Raw genomic sequence first — 22,491 nt, forward strand, 5'->3', positions numbered from 1 at the left:
TCAAATTTTAATTCTAAAACTAGGAAAGATTTAAAAGATTCCTTTTCAGGCAAACATGTCCACCATAAGATGAACCTAAATAGGTTTGAATGGGGTTTCTAGGTGTAAGTATGTAGGACTAGCAGCATGCCAAATGTTGTGCTTTTGCCATTGAGAATGCATTGGGCGTTTAAGTTAAATAACTCATAAACTACAAAACATTTCAAAGTAAAAAGTTCCAGCATGTGTCTCCACAGTAAGCTGAATTATAAAAAGTGTGAATGGAGTTTCTAGGTGAAAGTGACTTTTTGACGTGCCAATAGCTGCCATTGAGCCCCATTATGAATTTCTCAAATTTGAAATGACCAAAACTATAGGTAACATTTCAAAGATTCCTTTTCAGGGAATCATGTCCACCGTAGGATGAACCTAAATAGGTTTGAATGGGGTTTCTATGTAAGTATGTAGGACTAGTAGCATGCCAAAGTTTGTGCTATTGCCATTGAGAATGCATTGGGCGTTTAAGTTAAATACTGTAACTCAAAAACTACAAAACATTTCAAAAATCACCTAAAAAAATCACTTTCGCCTGGGAATTCCAGCATGTGTAGATACGGTAGATAGATAGATAGATAGAATACTTTATTGGCAGTTTAAGAAAATTACAGAAAATGACATCATTTTAAAAAACGCCAAATGGACTTAGACACAAAAAAGCCTTTGCTTGTTTCCATTGTGGTCCACTTTGTAACATGAAACTATACACATACATACTGTACAGACAAAACAACCATGGAACATAAATAATAAATAATCCTTATATATAAGGCTATGGGAACTATATACATAGGACAAGAGGTACCCTGAGAGAATAGTCCTGAGCATGGGAGATGGGCTATCCAGGGTCGGAAGCTAACTATGACCAGTTAGTGTGTAGATGGAGCCATGATTTCAGGTCTTTCCTAAATATTGCAATAGAATAGGGATTTCAGGGCTGGAGGGAGTGCATTCCACAGAGTAGTGGCTGCGTCGTAAAACGCATTTTTTCCCTTGAGTGTCCTGAAACTGGGGGGAACTAGATCATAAGGACTTCCTCTGGTTGAGTACCTGTGAGCATCCCTCACTCTGGGCAGGTAGCCCAGCAGGTACTCTGGAACAGAGGCACCTAGGATCTTGAAGACCAGACACAATGAGAGCTGAGATACTCTCTCCTCCACTCTTAGCCATCCTAGGCTACTAAAGTGGGCAGAGGTAAGATGAGACCTGGGGTTCAATTTTAGTAGTAACCTCACAAGCTTGTTTTGGGAGGTCTGCAGCTTTGTTTTCAAAAGCTTGGAGATACCTCTGTACCATGAAGTACACGCATAGTCAAAGTGGCACTGGATGAGGGCACCGGCCAAGGTCCTCATAGCACTGCTGTTGACATAAGGGGATATCCTGCCCAAGAAACTAGTTCTCTGGTTGACCTTTGAGATCACTTTCATTGCCATTTTTTCACCCGTGAGTTTGTTATCTAGTATAAAACCCAAGTAAGTGACCTCTTCCCTATTTGTGACCACACTGTCACCCACTCTAACTGTGAAGCCCGGGGACTTGTTGAGGTTATGACTTGAACCAAACAGAATAGACTCAGTTTTCCCAAGTTGCAGTGACAATTTGTTGTCGGAGAGCCAAAGACAGATGCTATACTGAGCTCTGTGCTGAGTACTCTCTCGACCTGCGACTTATCTTTGTCCGAGACCAGGAGAGCTGCGAACAAGAACATATTGCATTTACATGCCAAGTTCATGTCGTTTACATAAATTAGAAACATTAGAGGCCCTAGGATGCTCCCTTGGGGGACCCCACACTCTACTGGGACCACCTGTTTCCTTCCCTCAAGGTAAGATCTCACCCAGTTTAACGATGGGCCATCAAAACCGATTGCCTTCAGCCTGTTTAGCAGTATGTGGTTCACAGTGTCAAACGCCTTTTGAAGGTCCAGCATGACCATGCCGCAGTACTTGCCTGAGTCCACCTCACGTCTGATGTTATCTGTCAAGTATAACAGACATGTGTCAGTGGAGTGAGATCTTCTGAAGCCTGACTGGAATTCAAAAGGAAGCTTGTTATGAAGCAGATATGAATTTATCTGTTCATACACTAGTCTCTCTATGACCTTTGAGATGGAACAAAGGATGGACACAGGGCGGTAGTTCCCAGGGTCCAACTTGCTGCCCTTTTTATAGAGAGGAACTACTCTTGCAAGTTTGAATTCCTGTGGAACATGGCCCTGTCTGATGGACAGGTTTGTAATGTGAGCCACAACAGGGGCAATAGAAACCGCTGCATCTCTGAGGAACCTAGTGGGGATACCATCATGGCCGGTAGCCTTAGTTGTCTGTAAGGCACTGAGTTTTGATAACACGTCCTCTGTTGTTACGGACGAGATTTTGAAGCTGTCCTCAACAGCACCAAGACTTTTGTAAAAAGAGCTTATATGCTGCTCTCCATAAAGGCCTGAATGGGAGGGCAACTTGTCCACCAGTGTGGAAGCTATGGTTGTGAAGAAACCATTTAGGCAGTTAGCCACATTCAGCTTATCAGAGATGAGCGAGCCATTTATTTTAATGTTGAGATTCGTGATCTTTGTTTTGAGCCTGTTGTTACAGCCCAGTTCCTTAAGGGACTTCCAAAGTTTTTGGGGCTTTTTCTTGTTTTCTTCAATTTTCTCATTGAAGTAGGTTTGTTTGGCTGTCTTGATCATGCATTTACCTTGTTACGCAATTGTTTGTATTTGTCGAACAGCTGCTCATCTCTGTTTTTTCTGAACTTGGCATAACTCATTTCTCATTTTTATGGCCATTAGGATGTCGGCATTCATCCATGGTTGAGTTCTCGTTTTCGCCCTAATGATTTTCATGGGAGCCAGGCTGTCAACCACTGATAGAAAGGCAGATTTAAAACGAGACCAGGCCTCTTCTGTAGATGTACAGTTAAGGACGTTTGACCAGTCTAGATTATCCAGAGCTGTATTTAATGCTTCACAGGTGTAGTTTTTTAATGATCTGAATCTGATTGTGTTATGACAATTGACTGCAGATTTGTGAAGTTTACGAGTAGCCTACAATAAATTATATCATGATCACTTATACTGCACTGTATGACACCACTTCTGGAGATCTTAGTCAGGTCATTTGTCACCACAGTAAGCTGAATTATAAAAAGTGCGACATGCCAATAGCTGCCATTGAGCCCCATTATAAATTTCTCAAATTTGAAAGCACTTTATTTTCATCTCCAACTCCTCTAGTCTGACACACCTGGAACTGTTGAGTAACAACCTCCAAGACGTAGACGTTAAGCGTCTCTGTGTTGTACTGATGTCAACACATTGTAGACTGAAGGAGCTCAGGACAGTAGTCCTTAAATTTATCACAGTCCTGTCTTTTTCTTCAAGCCTGTCCGTCCGTCTGTCCGTCCGTCTGTCCGTCCGTCCCCCTGGTCTCTCTCTCTCTCTCTCTCAAACACACACACACACACACACACACACACACACACACACACACACACACACACACACACACACACACACACACACACACACACACACACACACACACACACACACACACAAACAAACAAACAAACAAACAAACAAACAAACAAACAAACACAGCAGCAGCAGTTCAGTGATGTTCGGTTATAATATGTTATATCTACAATAATGTCTATGCAAATGATCATTTTCTATTCTCCATTGTCTTGTGTTTGTTTCAGGTTGAGAACTGTGTATAGCTGTGGCCAGTTAAGACTCATGCATGGCCGGTTAAGAGTTAAGACTAATGTGTGGCTGGTTACGTTTTTTTTGTGTTTTCTCTGTAAAACTAATATATTCTGTCTCCCCAGCTTTTCTAGATGTTTTCTAAAAAATTATATATATTTTTAAATCTCTTAAATTAATATAAAATGCCATTGCAAATATTTAACCAATGACTTAAAATTCATTTATTATTGCACATTATAGCTAATAGCATTATTAATAAAAATAAAAAATAATTAATTGCATTTTTATAGCACTTTTCCAAGTGCTCAAAGCGCTTTACAAAGGTTCATTCATTCATACATTGGGAGGTGACGTGGCGAACAGTCGACGCCAGCGTCCTCACTTCCCTGCACATTCACACACCAATGGTGGTGAGCTCACACCTACCAACTCATTGGAGGCAATGTAGGGTTCAGTGTCTTGCCCAAGGACACTTCGACATGTGGACAGGAGGAGCCGGGATTCGAATCGCCGACCCACGGATCATTGGACGACCTGCTCTACCTCCTGAGCCACAGCCGCCCACAGCCCTCCTATGAGACACAGTCTGAGTAGAAAAAAATCGTGCCATTTTATCATGATTATTAGTAAGGACCTATTATATGAAGATAGGTTGAAAAGTGGTGAAGTGGTCCTTTAAGAATACTCATGCATTCGGTAGTGCTGTCGCCTCACAGCTAGAAGGTCCTGGGTTCGATTCCCGCTCGGGACGCTTTGGGCGCTGGCGGCGTGTTCTCTCCTCCGCAGACTGTCTGCCTTAACCTTATAAGGTGCTGGTGATCATGTAAGCTCTGGGTGGTTTTTTTTTTCTTTCTATGCTTTCGTCACTTGCAGTTTTTGGGGCTGGGATCATTTAATCAGTGGTGGAAAGTAACTTAAGTAAGTACTGTACTGTACTGTAAAGGTCAGCATGAACCTGACCTTTCCCCACCCCTGCTGATGATATGCTGTTCATTATATAATTGTCTCTCTGGCATTAAAACACACATTAAACTAGCTCTGTCATTGCGTCTCGTTGCGACACACCAGTCCACCAGTAAGGCAGTGGTTCCCAAACTTCTTCACGTCAAGGACCCCCAAATTGACACTAATTAGACTGCAGACCCCCATTAGAAAATATATGCCAAGGACCCCCCCATAAGAGAAGATTTCTACATCTCTAACAGTGAACTACTGCAGTAAGGAGTCGGCCATTTAAATATAGAGCCGCTCAATTATTACATTATATGCAAACTAATGAGCACTTTTCCTAATGGGCACTTGAAGTAACTTGAGCTAAATAGAGAGAAGAGTGCTTTTCTCTCTCCCTATATAGCCCATAAACAAGCATTGACTTAAATACTTAAAAATACTCAGAAAGTTGGAGAATAAACTCGGAGGCAGACAGGCAAATGAAGGTTGTTCCGGAGTTCCATTTATTAGTATAAAATACAGATCAGCCATGAGCCCTGAGCCCCATCCTTCAGCCTCACGGCTTCCGGAGACTAACAAGTCCAGATAGACATTTCAGTAGGGTCTTTATACAACACAGGACTAAGACATCAAAGAGAAAGGTGGTCTCTCAGGTTCCCCAACCCCCCCCTAAAGTCTAAAGTGGTCAACATTATGTGTGTCCATATAAGGCATTATCAAGAAGGAAGCACAACAGGAGCATAGGTGTCCTAACATGTACCAAGCGACACCTAACCATTTGTTAGTGGTCATCAAGATAGTGGCCACTGGCTATTCTGAGATTCCTATAGCCAGATTCCACACACTCCCCTAATGGAAAAAAGGGGAATATCCGCACTGTATAAAGTTTATGAGTTTCTTTATTTCATGAAAACACACACTGAAAAATGTTCGTTGACTACCTTTTTCCACTGACGGAAACTAAATGGAAACTAAATAAAAAACTAAGCTATGATGACTAAAACTAATATACTGACAATTTTGTCAACAAATAAACACTAGACTAAAATGTTAGGAAGGGACTAGTAGACAAGAGATCCAGTATAAGTCATTTTACAATTAGTTGCATGCTGAAAATAGCCGATCTACAAGCTCACAATGCGTCGCACTGCTAAAAACAGTCATTATGGTGACATCAAGGCCCGCCAAAATACATTGTGTTCGACTAAATCAACTGTAGATTTAGTCAACTAAAATTGTATGACATTTATTCGACTAAAACTAGACTAACACTAAGGTCGCATTCATACCAGAGAGCTTTGCTGCGATTAAAACGAATCCTGCTGCGCATTGTCAGAAAGTGCGCTTCGTTTGGCAGGTGTGAAGGCTCATTCGAATCCTAATGCGCAGCAAATAACCGCATTTTACTCCGCCCAAAAACGTGGGTTTCGCTTCGCTTCGTATCGCACTTGACTACGATTCGGTGCAGGTGTGAATGCAATCCGCAGTAAATAAAGGAAATGAAGCAAACATAATGTGGCGGGTGAGGAGCTGAACACAGTTGGAGACGTAGAAGGCATATTTTACGCAGCGCAATGATGTCCCGTTACTGTGGATAGACGTGGTCGAATAAGGAGACTGAAGCCCTGATCGAAATGAGGACGTGTACATTAATCAATTGCTTAAGAAAACACATAAAAACACTGCAGTGTATTATAGCCTACATAATATTCTGTCTGTCTGTCTGTCTGTCTGTGCGTGCCGTAAACATGGAGTGCTGTCACTGTGTGGGGACTGGGGAGTTATCAGTGCGCTCATGCCGCGCTGTGCTGCATGCCCAAAAGAACAGTGTGTGGCGGCTGCGTGCGTAGAGAGAGAGAGGGGGGGGGGGGTCCCAGACGGCTCGACACATGCACGTTATGAGACATGAGTGTAATTTTATCACCATAGATTTCACTGTGTAGCAGTGTAGGCTATAGTTTATGAATGGAACATTGATAAAGGTCCCCCCTGCTGCGTTTCCAATTGCTGCGAATGACAGTGTGAAGGCAAACCGCAACCAATTAAATATCCAAGAACCCCAATGTCCCCGCCCATACGGATCCGAGTCTACCGAAGTATTAGGTGAGAATGCGACCTAAGACATTCCAGGTGACTAAAATGTGACTAAAACTAAATTGAAAACTATTCAAGACTAAAACTAAAAACTGAATTTGCTACCAAAAACAACACTGTGTCCCGCTAAATGCCTGATGTATGGTCTGACGTGTGGCGGCGGCACCACAGGCAGAAAAGTATCAATCTGGCTTAAATTTCGGGAAATGTAATACTTTTTTTATTTAAGCAATATTACACGAGAAGGGGTGGGTTTAACGTCATTAATGCACGCCTGCGATGCTGCAGGGACTCGCCCTGCATATGGGCGAGTTCCGAAAGCAACGCAGACGTGCATTAATGACGTTAAACCACGCCTAGATCAAAAGGCTAAATGAGGTAATCCTTGTGGCTGGCGTCAGTGCAACCACACCTTTCTAGTTTATAAAGACATTATAAACTTGAAAGATATTCTGTTCTCTCTCCTTCCTCCTTACAAAATATTTTTTTAATTCTCATCCTCCCTTCACCCCACCCCACAACCGTCCAGAAGGCCTGTTCATCTTCTCTCTCACAAGCGTAACCCTTTTCTCCCTTTCTCCTCTCCTTCATCCGTCATACTCTCATCCCTTCGCTCATCATAGCCATTAAGAAGCTTCCTCCTACAGTCATAGTCTAATTACAGCTCCATCTCAGTGAATTAGAATGTTGTGTAGAAGTTCATTCTTTTCCCTAAGGGAAGTTGTATTTATACAACGTAGTTTCGGGAGAAGAGGCCTCCTTCCGCTCGACCTTAACCACTCCCCCCTCCTCCTTATCAATCACCCCCCTCCTTATCAAACCCACCTGCCTTTCGTTATCACCTGGCCAATCCTGCCACAATCACCACAGTATAAATACGCCTGTGCGCCAACATCTACCTGTCTCCGACCTCAGCATACAAACGTAAGCGTCAAATTGTTTTGACAACCTGTCACTCGATCCACGCCCGTTTACTTGCCGATCAAATTGCTAAATACGATCAAAGCTAAATATCACTTGTTTACTTGTTTAATTTACTTGTTTACTTGTTGTGATTCAAGCTATTACCTTGTGTTCGTGTCCTACATTGAACAAAAGTGCTGCTTAGCAGCGGCGCATATCGCTCGTTTTCTTTCTCTCTTTTTCTTCACCCAAAAAAGAAAAGAGAGAGGAAACCGCAGCACCGCTGCAGCGAAAATCCATAAAATGGATTCTCGCTACCAGCGCGAGCTGGAGCTTCACGCCTCCGACAGCGAGGACGTTCTATCTACGTCAGGAAGCTCCAGGCGTGCCTACTCGTCTGCCATCCCCGACACCGGCACGTCAAGCTCGCGCTCGGTCCCGCCGGCACAGCCAAGGCCGGCGGCGGAACCGAGCAGCAGCAGCAGCCGTGCTACGTCCTCTCGGTCCTCCTTCTCCGTCGCCCCCGTCATCGCCAGCCTCGGCCAACTACACCTGTCAGTCGCCGACTGGACGGTGGCCGGGCTCCAGCGCCTTCTCACGGCCAGAGGAATTCCATTCCAGAAGACCGACCGAAAGGCGGCATTGTTCGCCACCTGGCTGGCGAAACCGTCAAGCCGCTCTGGACGCGGCGCGGCCCCGCCCCCTCCTGCTTCCCGGCAGCACCAACAGGCACGTGCCCGGCCCACTTCCCCCTCCCCCCTCCCCAGTGTTGGGCAAGTTACTTTGAAAGCGTAGCTTGTAAAGCTACAAGTAGCTCACCATGGCAGTAGCTTGATCAAGCTACATAGCTACCCCTGGAGAGATGTAGCTTGTAAAGCTACAGCTACATGGAAAAAGTAGCTCAAAGTAGCTCAGCTACTTTTTATTTTTCAGTGTTAAATTGAGAATGTACATGCGGGAGACCCCTCCTCCCCTCTGGGAGACCCCTCCCCTCTGGGAGACCCCTCCTCCCCTCTGGGAGACCCCTCCCACCCTGCTCCCCTCGGGGAGACCCCTCCTCCCCCTGCTCCCCTCTGGGAGACCCCCCCACCCTGCTCCCCTCTGGGAGACCCCTCCTCCCCCTGCTCCCCTCTGGGAGACCCCCCCACCCTGCTCCCCTCTGGGAGACCCCTCCTCCCCCTGCTCCCCTCTGGGAGACCCCCCCACCCTGCTCCCCTCTGGGAGACCCCTCCTCCCCCTGCTCCCCTCTGGGAGACCCCCCCACCCTGCTCCCCTCTGGGAGACCCCTCCTCCCCCTGCTCCCCTCTGGGAGACCCCCCCACCCTGCTCCCCCCTGGGAGACCCCTCCTCCCCCTGCTCCCCTCTGGGAGACCCCCCCACCCTGCTCCCCTCTGGGAGACCCCTCCTCCCCCTGCTCCCCTCTGGGAGACCCCCCCACCCTGCTCCCCTCTGGGAACCCCCCCACCCTGCTCCCCTCTGGGAGACCCCTCCTCCCCCTGCTCCCCTCTGGGAGACCCCCCCCACCCTGCTCCCCTCTGGGAGACCCCTCCTCCCCCTGCTCCCCTCTGGGAGACCCCCCCACCCTGCTCCCCTCTGGGAGACCCCTCCTCCCCCTGCTCCCCTCTGGGAGACCCCCCCACCCTGCTCCCCTCTGGGAGACCCCTCCTCCCCCTGCTCCCCTCTGGGAGACCCCCCCACCCTGCTCCCCTCTGGGAGACCCCTCCTCCCCCTGCTCCCCTCTGGGAGACCCCCCCACCCTGCTCCCCCCTGGGAGACCCCTCCTCCCCCTGCTCCCCTCTGGGAGACCCCCCCACCCTGCTCCCCTCTGGGAGACCCCTCCTCCCCCTGCTCCCCTCTGGGAGACCCCCCCACCCTGCTCCCCTCTGGGAACCCCCCCACCCTGCTCCCCTCTGGGAGACCCCTCCTCCCCCTGCTCCCCTCTGGGAGACCCCCCCACCCTGCTCCCCTCTGGGAGACCCCTCCTCCCCCTGCTCCCCTCTGGGAGACCCCCCCACCCTGCTCCCCTCTGGGAGACCCCTCCTCCCCCTGCTCCCCTCTGGGAGACCCCCCCACCCTGCTCCCCTCTGGGAGACCCCTCCTCCCCCTGCTCCCCTCTGGGAGACCCCTCCTCCCCTCTAGGAGACCCCTGCTCCCCCCTGGGAGACCCCTCCCACCCTGTGATACCAGGGCCAATCAGAGGCCAATTAGAGGCAGCTGTCAAGTGCTGATATGCCCTCAAAGCAATCAGAAAAAGGAACAGTCCTTGATTTTTCAAAGGGGGTTCTAGTACAAGAATTAACACAGCAACCAATGGTCAAAATTAATATATTTCTTTCATGTTATTGCCCAAAATTGTAGCTTGTAACTTGAGTAGCTAAGCTACAAAAAATGACCCAAAAGGTAGCTGAGCTACTTGACGAGGTACACAAATATGAATGTAGCTAAAATACCACAAGCTACAGCAAAATGTAGCTCAGCTACGTAGCTCAGCTACATGTAGCTTAATACTCCCCAACACTGCCCCTCCCTCACACACACGCCGGCCGGCGCACACATCGCCTGCTTCAAACCCCCCTCCTCCCTCTCTCCTCCCCCCCCCCCCCCCCACAAGCACGCTGGCAGGTGCGGCAATGCGCCACGCAGGCGGGCGCGTAATACGCCCCGCAGGCGGCGGTCGCGGCGACGCACCTCGCCCACTTCCAACCTCCTTCCCCTCCCCCTCCTCACTTAGGCAGACTTCTTCAAACACCCCCCCCTCCCTACGAGCACACTGGCAGGTGAGGCAATGCGCCACGCAGGCGGTCGCGGTGTCGCACCTCGCTCTCTTCCAACCCCCCTCCCCTCTCCCGCTCTCTTCCCTCAGACCAGCAAGCGCCTCCTCCATCCCCCCCTCAAGTCCAACGCCGCGCACCACGGGACCACACCATCTCCCGCAAAAGATCCCCTTCCTCCTCCCCACCCTCGTCCTCATCAGCGCCAAGCGGGCGTTCGACCCCCACCTCCCCGTCTCCCCCCCCCCGCCCGCCAGGCTCACAGAGACCGCCACCCCCCCCCCCCCCCCACCCATTCAGGCTCGCCGTCACTCGCCACCTCCCCCCCCCCCGGAGCCCTCCCAGCACCAAGCTTGCCGCCAGACTCGCCACCGCTCGCCACCCTCCCACCCGGAGCCCACCCAGCGCCAAGCCCGACGCCAGGCCCACCCGGAACCCACCCAATGCCAGGCTCGACGCCAGCCTCACCGCCGCCCACCACCCCCTCTTCCCCCCGCCAATCCGGAGCCCACCCGACGCCAGACACGCCGCCGCCCGGCCCCCTCCCCCCCTCCTGCCCACCTGGAGCCCCCACAGCACCAGGCTTGCTACCACTCGCCCACCCCCCCTGCCCACCTGGAGCCCCCACGCCACCACGGCAACCACCCAGGCCACGCCTCCTCCCGACCCAGCCCAGGTCTTCTCCATGCTCTCCTCCCTGCTCCTCGGAACCTCCCAGGCACCTCCCCCCTCCCTCCCCCCCGCCTTCCAGATGCCCTCCACCCTCAACTCCGCCCAGCCCCCGGCCCCCACCTTCACTCTGACTTCAGCCACCCCGGCTGCCGTCCCCAGTCCCGCCTCACCTCCTTATCCTCAACGGTACAACCATCACTCACAGACCCCCTCAGGAACAGAGAACTCATAACCCGCCTCGGCTGCCTCGCACAGCTCCGCCAACCCCTCCCCCTCCTGACCTCCACGGAGGTCTATAGAGACGTGGTGTGTTCCGCGTACCCTAGCCGCCGAGCCAACCTGGACCAGTACCTCACCCTGGTCCTGGAGCTGGCGATTCGGTTCGGCGGCACGGGGTACTACACATACCACGTCCTCTTCACCACCCAGGCGGTTCAGCAGTTTAACCAGACCGTGTACTGGGGGGTCCTGGACCACGAGCTCTACTGCAGGGTCTTCGCGTCCAGGGCCTCCCTTTCCTGCGAGGTCTGCGGAGCCCCCTCCCACCCCACCTCCGCCTGCACCACGGCCGTCCAGAAGCCCCGCCCCAAACCCGCATCCGCTTCTGCATCCGCCTCCTCCGCCCGCCCTCCAGCCCAATCCACCCACTCCCGCTCCGCAGCCCCCCCCCCCCCTATAGTCCCCAAACAATCCCCGAACAACCTCATCTCCCCCTCCAAGGAAGGTCAATGTATTACCAATCCGGCCGAATGATCTGTAACAATTTCAATCACCTCGGCTGCTCCCAGTCATCCTGCAGGATGCTGCACGCCTGCTCCTTCTGTGGAGGAGCCCACGGCCGCGCAGCATGCCTACACAACCCCACATGACTAGCCCGCCGCCACCTCAGCACCCCCGTCAAAGTCCCAGCCCTCTCCCACGCCCTACGCAACCACCCCGACCGCCAGTTCATGCACTTCCTCACCAATGGCTTCACCAACGGCTTTCACCCCGGCTTGCTAGCCATCCCCAACACTTCCCACACCTCCCACAACCTCCTGTCAGCCACCCAAGACCCAGCAACGGTCGACACCCTGCTCGCCAAGGAAGTCAAGGAGGGCTTTATGATGGGGCCCTTCCACGAGCCTCCCTTCCCGCTGTACCGCATCAGCCCGATCGGCATCGCCACGCGGAAGTACTCGGGGAAGAAGTGCCTGGTCGTAGACCTCTCCTCCCCCCACAATTCCGACATCACGAATGCCTTCAAGGTCCTCCCCATCCACCCCGACTACTGGCACCTCTTCGGGGTCCAGTGGAAGGACTCCTACTACTTTGCCGTCCGCCTCACATTTGGGTGCAGAAGCAGCCCAAAAAGGTTCAATGCACTCTCAGACGCCCTGTGTTGGATCCTGGTCAACAACCACCCCATAGCCCACCTCGTGCACCTCCTGGACGACTTCCTCATAGTCGAGCCCCCTCCCCCCCCACCCCGCACCTCCATCCTCAGGTCCGTCTTTTCAGACGCCGGAGTCCCCCTCACGGAGGAAAAGACGGTGAAATGTGTCGACCATCTGAAAGGTTTATTAATGTATGCAGTTAATACTTGGTCTGGGCTACTTTTGAACAAATCATGTCATCAATGGGGCGTGGCATGGAGGTAAATTTAGTTTAGATATATATGATAATAATTGAGATGGAGCTGGTGTGTTGTTGTGTGGTGTGTCTCTCTCTCTCCTCTCGGTCCCTCCTCTCTCTCTCTCTCTCTCTCTCTCCCCCCTCTCTCTCCTCTTGGTCCCTCCTCTCTCTCTCTCCCCCCTCTCTCTCCTCTTGGTCCCTCCTCTCTCTCTCTCTCTCTCTCTCTCCAAGACCATCGGTCCACGGTGCTGTCCCTGCAGAAGCTGATCGCCAGGGAGGTAGCGAACGAGGAGCGGGGTCCCTTCCTGATCACGGTGGGTGTGTGTGCGTGTGTTCGAAGAGGAGAGGAGAGTGCGCGCGTGTGTGACAGGAGGTCAAGTTGACCTTAAATCAATTACTTTGTATCATTCCAGGTGAGCCAGTCGTCACTTTTGTCGTTGTTTATTGCGAACGCGTAACGGATCAATTGGCTGAGGCAGAGGCTGGAAATTGCACAGGTGAGGGGACTTTGGTCCACTGGCAGAGCCTGGCGAGAGCGATTTGTGGTGTTTCTGGACAACAGTGTGTCCCACAGACTCAAGGCACCGGGCATGCACTACACTCCCTGTGGGGGTGTGGAACGCGTGTCGAATTTGAAGTCAAACGGTTCTCGAGTCACATGCATTACAACCGTACACACACGCACACACACACAGACAGAGATGTGGTGCATTTATAGTTAGACTAGACCTGTACGTGCCCGTCGCAGTCGGCCACCGGCCTACTTGAGAACAATGCAACTTTTAACTGTCAGCCGGTGTCCCACATGGAGTTCTGTGTATGTGCCTGTGTGTGAAGACTGAAAACTGAAAAGTGTACTGGGCAATCAATTCGGCCTACTGGCAGAGCCTGATTGGTTGAGCCTCAATTGGCTGAGGCAGAGGCTGGAAATTCAGAGTAAAAGGGGCCATGTCTTTCCGGCACCCCAGAGCTTCTATTTTGAAGGAATCCCGGCACCGATTATGTTAAGGCTCATTCATAGTCTGGACTTTCGGTGGTGAGGTGACCACCGGAGCTGAAATAACGTTGAGCGGTGGTGAGTAAAAACCACCGCTTGGTTACATGTGTTACACTCTCAGAGTTAGACCTGTGATGCCTCGTTCACACCTATGAAGCTAGCTTCTGCTTTAGCTTTGTGGTTCCATGTTATCTCTATGCAGAGCAGCTTTTTCGTTTTTAAGCTTGGAATGAACAGCTTTTTTTTGCATGCTTTTTTTCTCCTCAAAACTTAACTTTGAAGCAGCTTTTAAAAGCTGGATTCTGGCTTCAGCTTCTAGAAGCTGCTTCTAGCCAATCAGAGCACAGCGTGGTTTGAGGAGGCGGAGTTGAGCTCATTTGACAAAACCAAAAGCCTCTGCGAAAGCAGACCGGCCGCACCGACTCCGAATTAAATAATTTACTTTTTAAATAAGGGCTGTATATGAAATATGAATGAATATTTGGCAAGACCATAGCATATTTATGGAAAGAAATAAAAGTTTATATGAGAAACAAGTTGTCGAAGCGGTGAAAACAGGTTGTGTTCCGTCACTTGCGAGCCAGTTCTCTCCCAGTGGACTGGCACGGTGGCTGGGGAGAAGTGCCCCTGCAATCACCCCCCCGGTTCTCACCGCCGAAGCTATGGACTACTGACCAGAAGGCTATCCGTCGCTGACGCTGATTTGGACTAAACACACACACACACACACACGGTTGATAAATTAGCAGATATAGATAGATAGACAAACAACTAAACAATATAGTTCAAACCGGTTGTTTTTTCGTGTCGGACCCGCTGCATTTTCCCCCAAACTTTCCCCGGGAAGAGGGGAGGAGCAGCCCGCTCTGTGGTTGTGTGCACATCCATCGTGTGTGTGTGTGTGTCATTAGCTGCATGTATGTTGAAACTTGGGCACCGTCAATCATACCTTTAAAAAATAATGAATAGCCTTTATATCAGTTGTATGTACCCCCTCTATTTATGCAATATGTTGCCCGTGTTTTGTGATTGGTTTGCTGCGTTCTGAATCGATAAACCAATCGCATAGATAATATTTTTTTGAGGGAATCATTTCAATTGGTTTATTGTGTTCATGTATAGGCCTATCGATGAACCTCATAGCAAAAGTTGAAAGACAGTAGATATAGCCTTAGCCTATATTAAAAGAAAACCTGACAAGTAAATTGGTAGCCTATTTATATCTTTTCCCCCTTAATCTTTATTTTTATTTTATTTTTTATGTCTTATGTCTTATTACTTAATAAGTAATATAATAGTAATAGTAATAACTGCTTTTATTGTTTGTTCTTTAGTTTTATTTCGTTTTTTTTTAAGTTTTCTTTTTACTTGTTATTAGGGGTAGCGCTCCACAGCCTGGTTCAAATAGTGGTGTGCCATCTGGCAATTTAAAGGGGAAGTTAACAGTGAGCCAAGTAGGGAAATATAGGACTAGTGAGCCTATATGTTGTGGTTTACTTTCTGTTTGGGGAGGGTATGGGGGGATGAGAAGTTGTAAAAATATTCTCTATGAGGCAGTTCTCTGGGCAATATCGGTAGAGGGCGCAGCGGAGTGCGTCCACTAAGGAAAGTAGGCTTTCTATTGACACAACCCGTCTTTTTATTGGTGAGTAGGTCAAACGTTCGTGAGATTTCCACAAAAGAGGAGAGGCTGGTCTGATTTCGATTTGAGATTTAATACTGATAGTCACATAGCCTTACTGCAGGGCAGAATCGAAGCAGTAGAAGGCTATATATATATATATATATATATATTATTTATTCATCCATAAATAGGTTATGATGTAACTAAATATAATAATTATTTCTCCTCTACAGTTGCTATTTTACATTTTAGACTTTAAAATGCTCGTCTACTCGGACAGCTTTGCCTGTTTTCTTTCTCCAGTCCAGGGTACAGTCCAGGCCGCTTGACTGACAGCTACCTTGTACACGCCCACTTTCTTAAAAAAAAGCTGCGTCAAAATCATTTTATCTTTGCTTTTTTTTCTAGCTTCTTTAGGTGTGAACGAAGCTTAAGGGTCCATTTGGTTCTATGTGTTACACTCTCAGAGTTGCAGACCTGTAAGGGTCCATTTGGTTCTATGTGTTACACTCTTTAGAGTTGCAGACCTGTAAGGGTCCATTTTAGGTTGTATTGATGTATTTATTTGTCTGATCCGGTAACGGACGGAGCACACGGAGTGTGTGTGTGTGTGTGTGTGTGTGTGTGTGTGTGTGTGTGTGTGTGTGTGTGTGTGTGTGTGTGTGTGTGTGTGTGTGTGTGTGTGTGTGTGTGTGTGTGTGTGTGTGTGTGTGTGTGTGTGTGCGCGCGCGTGTGGGTGCATACGTGCGTGTAGTAGAGGGGGCATCCTTACTATTGGGTCTGTCAAACTGGCCCCGTAAAATCTGAATCCCCCACCCAACCCTTTCCCCCCTCACTGTATATGTTTTTTCCCCCTTTGTACCTCCTCTATGATGATTTCCTGTTTTTGGTGTATATTTTGTACGTCTCTAAATCTTATGATGAATTGAAAATGGTGGACCCTCTTGTAAACAAGTGTAATGCTTTCATGGTGTCGCCCATTCACAGTTAACAGTTTTTGTATTGAGTTGTGCTTGAAATGTACTGTAATTCTGCAAACTGTCAATAATGTTACATGTACCTTACTGTATATTCATTGTTTTGTTATTTTTTATGTTTTAGGATGATGGAGAATATGACCACACCTGCCGATAATCCCCGTCCCCTGCTCCGTACTCCCAGTTATGACCGGGATAAAATCTACAATTACATCCGCATCATTTCCATGGTCCTCTACAGCGTGGTGTATGTGCTGGGCGTGTCGGGGAACGGCGTGGTCATCTGGGCGACGGGCTTCAGGATGAAGAAGACCGTCAACACCGTCTGGTACCTCAGCCTCGCCGTGGCCGACTTCCTGGTCATGGCCCTCGTGCCCCTGAACATCACGTACGGCGCTATGGACTACCACTGGCCTTTTGGCTGGTTCATGTGCAAGATGGACGGTTTTGTTTTCTTCATGGACTACTACGCCAGCGTCTACACCCTGGTGGTCATCAGCGTGGACAGATGCGTGTGCGTGGTGTGTCCAGTGTGGGCGCGGTGCGGTGGTTACCGCACCGTCCGAAATGCCTCCTGGGTCAGTCTGGGCGTCTGGGTTCTGGCTCTGACTCTGGCTCTGAGCACACCTTACTTCTACTTTAAGGACACAGAGCCCGTCGGCGATAAGGTGCGGTGCTACGAAAACTATGCACTCGTCGCCGTGTACGATCCGATTACACCCGAAGAGTTTCAGTTGCACGAATTCCGATTCAGGGCCATGGTCGTCACTCGCTTCGTCTTGGGATTCGCGTTTCCGTTCGCCGTGATCATCTCCTGCTATTCCGTCATCGTCTACCGGCTCAGGAACCGCCCGCTGACCAGCCGATCAGCACGTCGCTCCTTCCAAATCATAGCGACCGTTATCGCCGTGTTCTTCCTGTGCTGGCTCCCCATTCACCTCACGTGGCTGATTTATTCGTGCCATTTTTCAATGTTGAGGGACAATGAGACGCTGGCTCTCGTGATCGAGTTTCTGAAACCCTTGACCGGCGCTCTGGGGCTTCTCAACAGCTGCCTGAACCCGCTGCTGTACGTGTTCAGCCAGGGCTTCAACAGGGACGTGTTCCGCAGGAACGTCCTAAAACTTCTGGAGAAAGCCTTCGATGAAGATTTACAGATGAAGGCTTCGATGAAGCCTCCGCCTCAGACCACCACCCCCACAGATGTCACCCGTCCAACGAGTAGGGATGCCGCCCATTAATCGATTTTCCGATTAATCATCGTAGTCTCCAAAATCGAAAAAAATAAAAATAAAATAAACAATAGTTAAAATATAGGCTAATAAGTAAGGCTGCATGATATATCGAACATGTACCTTCATCAGAGTGGAGAATATAAGTATAAATCAAGTTGAGCAAAGACACCTCTCTCTAACACTTAACTCTCTGACACAGTTAACGATCACTTGTTAAGTGCCTGCCAGACAGACAATCAGATGAAATGAAGGCAGGTGTAGAGTAGAGTGTAGACTAGTGAACTGAACATGTTCTCTTTATATCAAGTACTTCATACCAGCCCCTTATGAAACAACTTCTCCCCAAATCCAAATGGATTTCATTTTCCACCCTGAATGGCACTGAGAAGATCTCCACAAAGGTTTACTCATCAAAACTGATTATAAAACTGTAACCATCAAAGTATGCACTCAGAGTCAACATAATGGTTATGTGACCATTGCATGTGAATAATATAAAATCTTAAAAGTTTTATCTGATATAGATTTTTTTTTTTGGGGGGGGGGTGGGTTCGATTAATTGATTATTACTCGCCAGAGCTGTCGACAATTCGATTTGGCTGATGGTCACTTTGTGGCATCCCTACCAACGAGCGCCCGGAACCCGAGACACTGAGACTGTCCTGTTGAGACACTGGTTTAGGGTTTAGAGACTGCCCTGTCTGAGACTCTGGTTTAGGGTTTAGAGACTGTATGATACACTAATTTAGGGTTTAGAGACTGTCTGAGGTCGCATTCATACCAGAGAGCTTTGCTGCGATTAAAACGAATCCTGCTGCGCATTGTCAGAAAGTGCGCTTCGTTTGGCAGGTGTGAAGGCTCATTCGAATCCTAATGCGCAGCAAATAACCGCATTTTACTCCGCCCAAAAACGTGGGTTTCGCTTCGCTTCGAATCGCACTTGACTACGATTCGGTGCAGGTGTGAATGCAATCCGCAGTAAATAAAGGAAATGAAGCAAACATAATGTGGCGGGTGAGGAGCTGAACACAGTTGGAGACGGTTAAGGCATATTTTACGCAGCGCAAAGATGTCCCGTTACTGTGGATAGACGTGGTCGAATAAGGAGACTGAAGCCCTGATCGAAATGAGGACGTGTAGGCTACATTAATCAATTGCTTAAGAAAACACATAAAAACACTGCAGTGTATTATAGCCTACATAATATTCTGTCTGTCTGTCTGTGCGTGCCGTAAACATGGAGTGCTGTCACTGTGTGGGACTGGGGAGTTATATCAGTGCGCTCATGCAGCGCTGTGCCTCCATGCCCAAAATAACAGTGTGTGGCGGCTGCGTGCGTAGAGAGAGAGAGAGGGGGGGGGGGGGGGTCCCAGACGGCACGACACATGCACGTTATGAGTGTAATTTTATCACCATAGATTTCACTGTGTAGGCTATAGTTTATGAACGGAACACATTGATAAAGGTCCCCCCTGCTGCGTTTCCAATTGCTGCGAATGACAGTGTGAAGGCAAACCGCAGCCAATTAAATATGCAAGTATCCTTTCCCCGCCCATACGGATCTGAGTCTACCGAAGTATTAGGTGAGAATCTGACCTGAGACACTGGTTCAGGGTGAGTGTCTCAGACAGTCTCTGAGACACTGGTTTATGGTGTAGAGACTGTCTGAGACAGTGGTTTAGGGCTTAGAGACTGTCCTGTCTGAGACACTGGTTTAGGGTTTAGAGACTGTCTGAAACACTGGTTTAGGGCTTAGAGACTGTCCTGTCTGAGACAGTGTTTTAGGGTGTAGAGTAGGGGTTTAACGATATAGTAACTGCATCGAAAAAATCAATTTTAATTTATAGAATCAAAGCATATCGAAATGAAAACGGCAACATTGACTTTGTATCGTATTGTTTTGCAATGCAAATAATCAATTGTATCAATACTATGTTTTTGTGTGTGGTATTTGGCAATCTTTAGAAGGAAATAAAGAAAGAGGGGTTTAATTACTTAGTTTAATATAATTTCTATTTTCCAGATAATTACTGTGTTTACTTATTTATATCCAAATTCACACATTTCCCTTAAAAACTGCATTATCCACAAGTTTCACACGCGTTTAATTTCTTTGCTAAATGGTTACTATCGATTTCAAATCATTGAATCAAATCGTATCGCCATAATGGGCCAATATGGTCCATGTATCGTATCGTCAACCATGTATCGTGATACGTATCGTATCGCTGTTCAAATGTACCGTTAGTTTAGAGACTGTCCTGTCTGAGACACTGATTTAGGGATGTCTTTGGATAATTTGATTTGTATGATTGAAAATAAATTAATAAATTAATAATAAGTGACGGTCATGAGCGAAAGAATAAGAGATGTCCGAATCGCGATTACAAGCGGCCAAAATGAGTTTTCTCCGACGGGTGGCTGGCATCTCCCTTAGAGATGGAATAATAATAATATTATAATAATAATATTATTTTTATATATAAATGTGTGTATATATATATATGTGTGTATATATATCTACGGACCACCCATTTAATGGCATTTCTATGTCTGGGACCTAGATTAATAGGCTATTATAAAATAAATGTCCATTTAACTCTGAGATGGAACCAAATGGACCCATTCATAATAATGACTTGCATTTTCATAGCGCTTTTCCAAGTGCTCAAAGCGCTTTACAATGGTTCATTCATTCATACATTGGGAGGTGAAGCAGCGAACAGTCACTTCCCACATTCACACGCCAATGGTGGGTTCAGTGTCTTGCCCAAGGACACTTCGACATGTAGACAGGAGGAGCCGGGATTCGAACCACCGAGGCACCGACCCACGGATCATTGGACGACCTGCTCTACCTCCTGAGTCACAGCCGCCCACGAGGGTCCATTTAATTCCATGGACCCATTAAGACCCATAAGGGTCCATTTGGTCCATTTAGCTGGGGACCCCCTGGAACTCCCTCAAGGACCCCTTGGGGTCCCCGGACCCCACTTTGGGAACCTCTGCCTTAGATCCTCGAGAAAGGCCCACCCGTCTCGCCTCGTTACACGGGGTTGTGGAATGCCCTACATGTGGAACTGATTGATTGATTGAAGTATTTATTAACAGTTTGCAGAATTACAGTTCAGTTTCTGTTCAGTTCAGTTTATTTTCGGAAGGAGGACATACATTCATACATTGCACACAGTTTCCATCATTTTTCATTTTCATTTTTTTTTTCTTTTCTTTTTTTCAATTTCTTATTTTTATAGTGTCCATAGGTCATGTCCTGTCCGTTCCGAAAAAGGGTTAGGGAGAAGGCTTGTCGTGCCCTACCCCTGGAGTCCATTTGTGCACGTGTAGCAGACCGTGCCTGCTTACACAGTGCATACATACATTCATGCTGTCCTTATGTATGTACATTTATCTACACACATTCAGTAGCAACAATAACAACAATAATAATAATGGTATAATATATATATTATATAACACACATGCAACATATAATACTATATTTGTGGTGTGGTTTACCAATAGTGGTCCACTCATAATATGTGATATGGTTTGACTATACTTATATATTTCATAATGTATGGTATAGTATAGTAATAAGAATATATAATTATATAGTACAGTACGTCATAGTTCCCCTTTTGTAATGCCATTAGTATTGAATTGGTTTATGTTTCCACCATAGACTGTAAAAAATATGGACAAAGCGTTCCCCGGGTCTAACATGGACGTAAAATGAAGCCAATAATTCCTTGCACTGTAAGTCGCCATCTTTCTAGATCCGTTCTGGCCCAGCTGGCCATTGGCTGGCACAGACAACGAGGCGGGACTTCCCCCCTTCTTCTCCGTTGGTTTTTATTTTGACTCGAGTGGGTGGGGGATCCCGATCATAGACTGTAATGGTAGCCACGCCCCTCAGAACATGCGCGACTTTGTGGTAATTTCTTTTATAAATGGGACCATAATTTTCCAAAAAGAATATTATGACATTAGAAATTATACTTTAAACTAGTGACTGGAAGCAGAAAGTATTCATGACCATGTTTATTAAGGTAATCCTTAAACCCCCTCCCCCCACTCAACCCTCATCCCTCACTGCTGATGTTTTTGTCAACTACTTCGAGAAGAAGGTTGATGATATCAGCAGCTCCTTTCCTCCCCTCCCACATAAAGTGGCATCTGACTCAACCAACACCAACCCCAACATACCATGCATGTCCTCCTTCTCTCCTCTTTCCCCAGACGAGGTTCTACAACTAGTAACATCCTCTAGACCTACCACTTGTCCTCTTGACCCTGTCCCGTCTCCAATCTTCCAGACCATCGCACCTGATCTGCTCCCCTTCATCACCTCCATCATCAACACCTCAGTAACCTCAGGCTGCGTCCCATCTGCCCTCAAGTCAGCCAGAGTAACACCACTCCTCAAAAAACCAACCCTTGACCCCTCAGATGTCAAGAACTACAGACCGGTATCACTCCTTTCATTTATTTCTAAAACCATTGAACGTGTCGTCTCCAACCAGCTCTCTCTCCATCTCTCACAGAACAACCTGCTGGATCCCAACCAGTCCGGATTCAAGAAGGCCCACTCCACAGAAACTGCCCTGCTGGCAGTCACAGAAGCACTACATGCTGCCCAAGCTGCTTCCCACTCTGCAGTACTGATTCTCCTAGACCTATCAGCAGCATTTGACACAGTGAACCACCAGCTGCTCCTAGAAACCCTAGCGGAGCTAGGCATCGGTGGAACGGCACTAAAGTGGTTCTCCTCCTACCTCACCGATCGGACCTACCAGGTTTCCTGGAAAGGTCTGCTATCATCCCCCCGAACCCTCCAAACTGGGGTCCCACAGGGATCTGTACTTGGTCCCCTCCTTTTCTCACTGTACACTAAATCCCTTGGCACTA

General features: G+C 48.2%; 1 protein-coding gene across 1 annotated transcript; it reads left to right on the forward strand.

Annotated features, from left to right (window-relative positions):
* Positions 1-16,476: 16,476 nt before the first annotated feature.
* LOC310860013 (chemerin-like receptor 1) lies at positions 16,477-17,589 on the forward strand (the record flags this gene model as incomplete). Its single annotated transcript, XM_083766776.1, has 1 exon — positions 16,477-17,589. One exon carries the CDS (start codon positions 16,477-16,479, stop codon positions 17,587-17,589), a length of 1,113 nt encoding a protein of 370 aa, XP_083622902.1.
* Positions 17,590-22,491: the final 4,902 nt, after the last annotated feature.

This window comes from Protomyctophum parallelum (assembly GCF_964188405.1).
Source record: "Protomyctophum parallelum genome assembly, chromosome: 6".
In the NCBI taxonomy this organism is placed as follows: domain Eukaryota; kingdom Metazoa; phylum Chordata; class Actinopteri; order Myctophiformes; family Myctophidae; genus Protomyctophum; species Protomyctophum parallelum.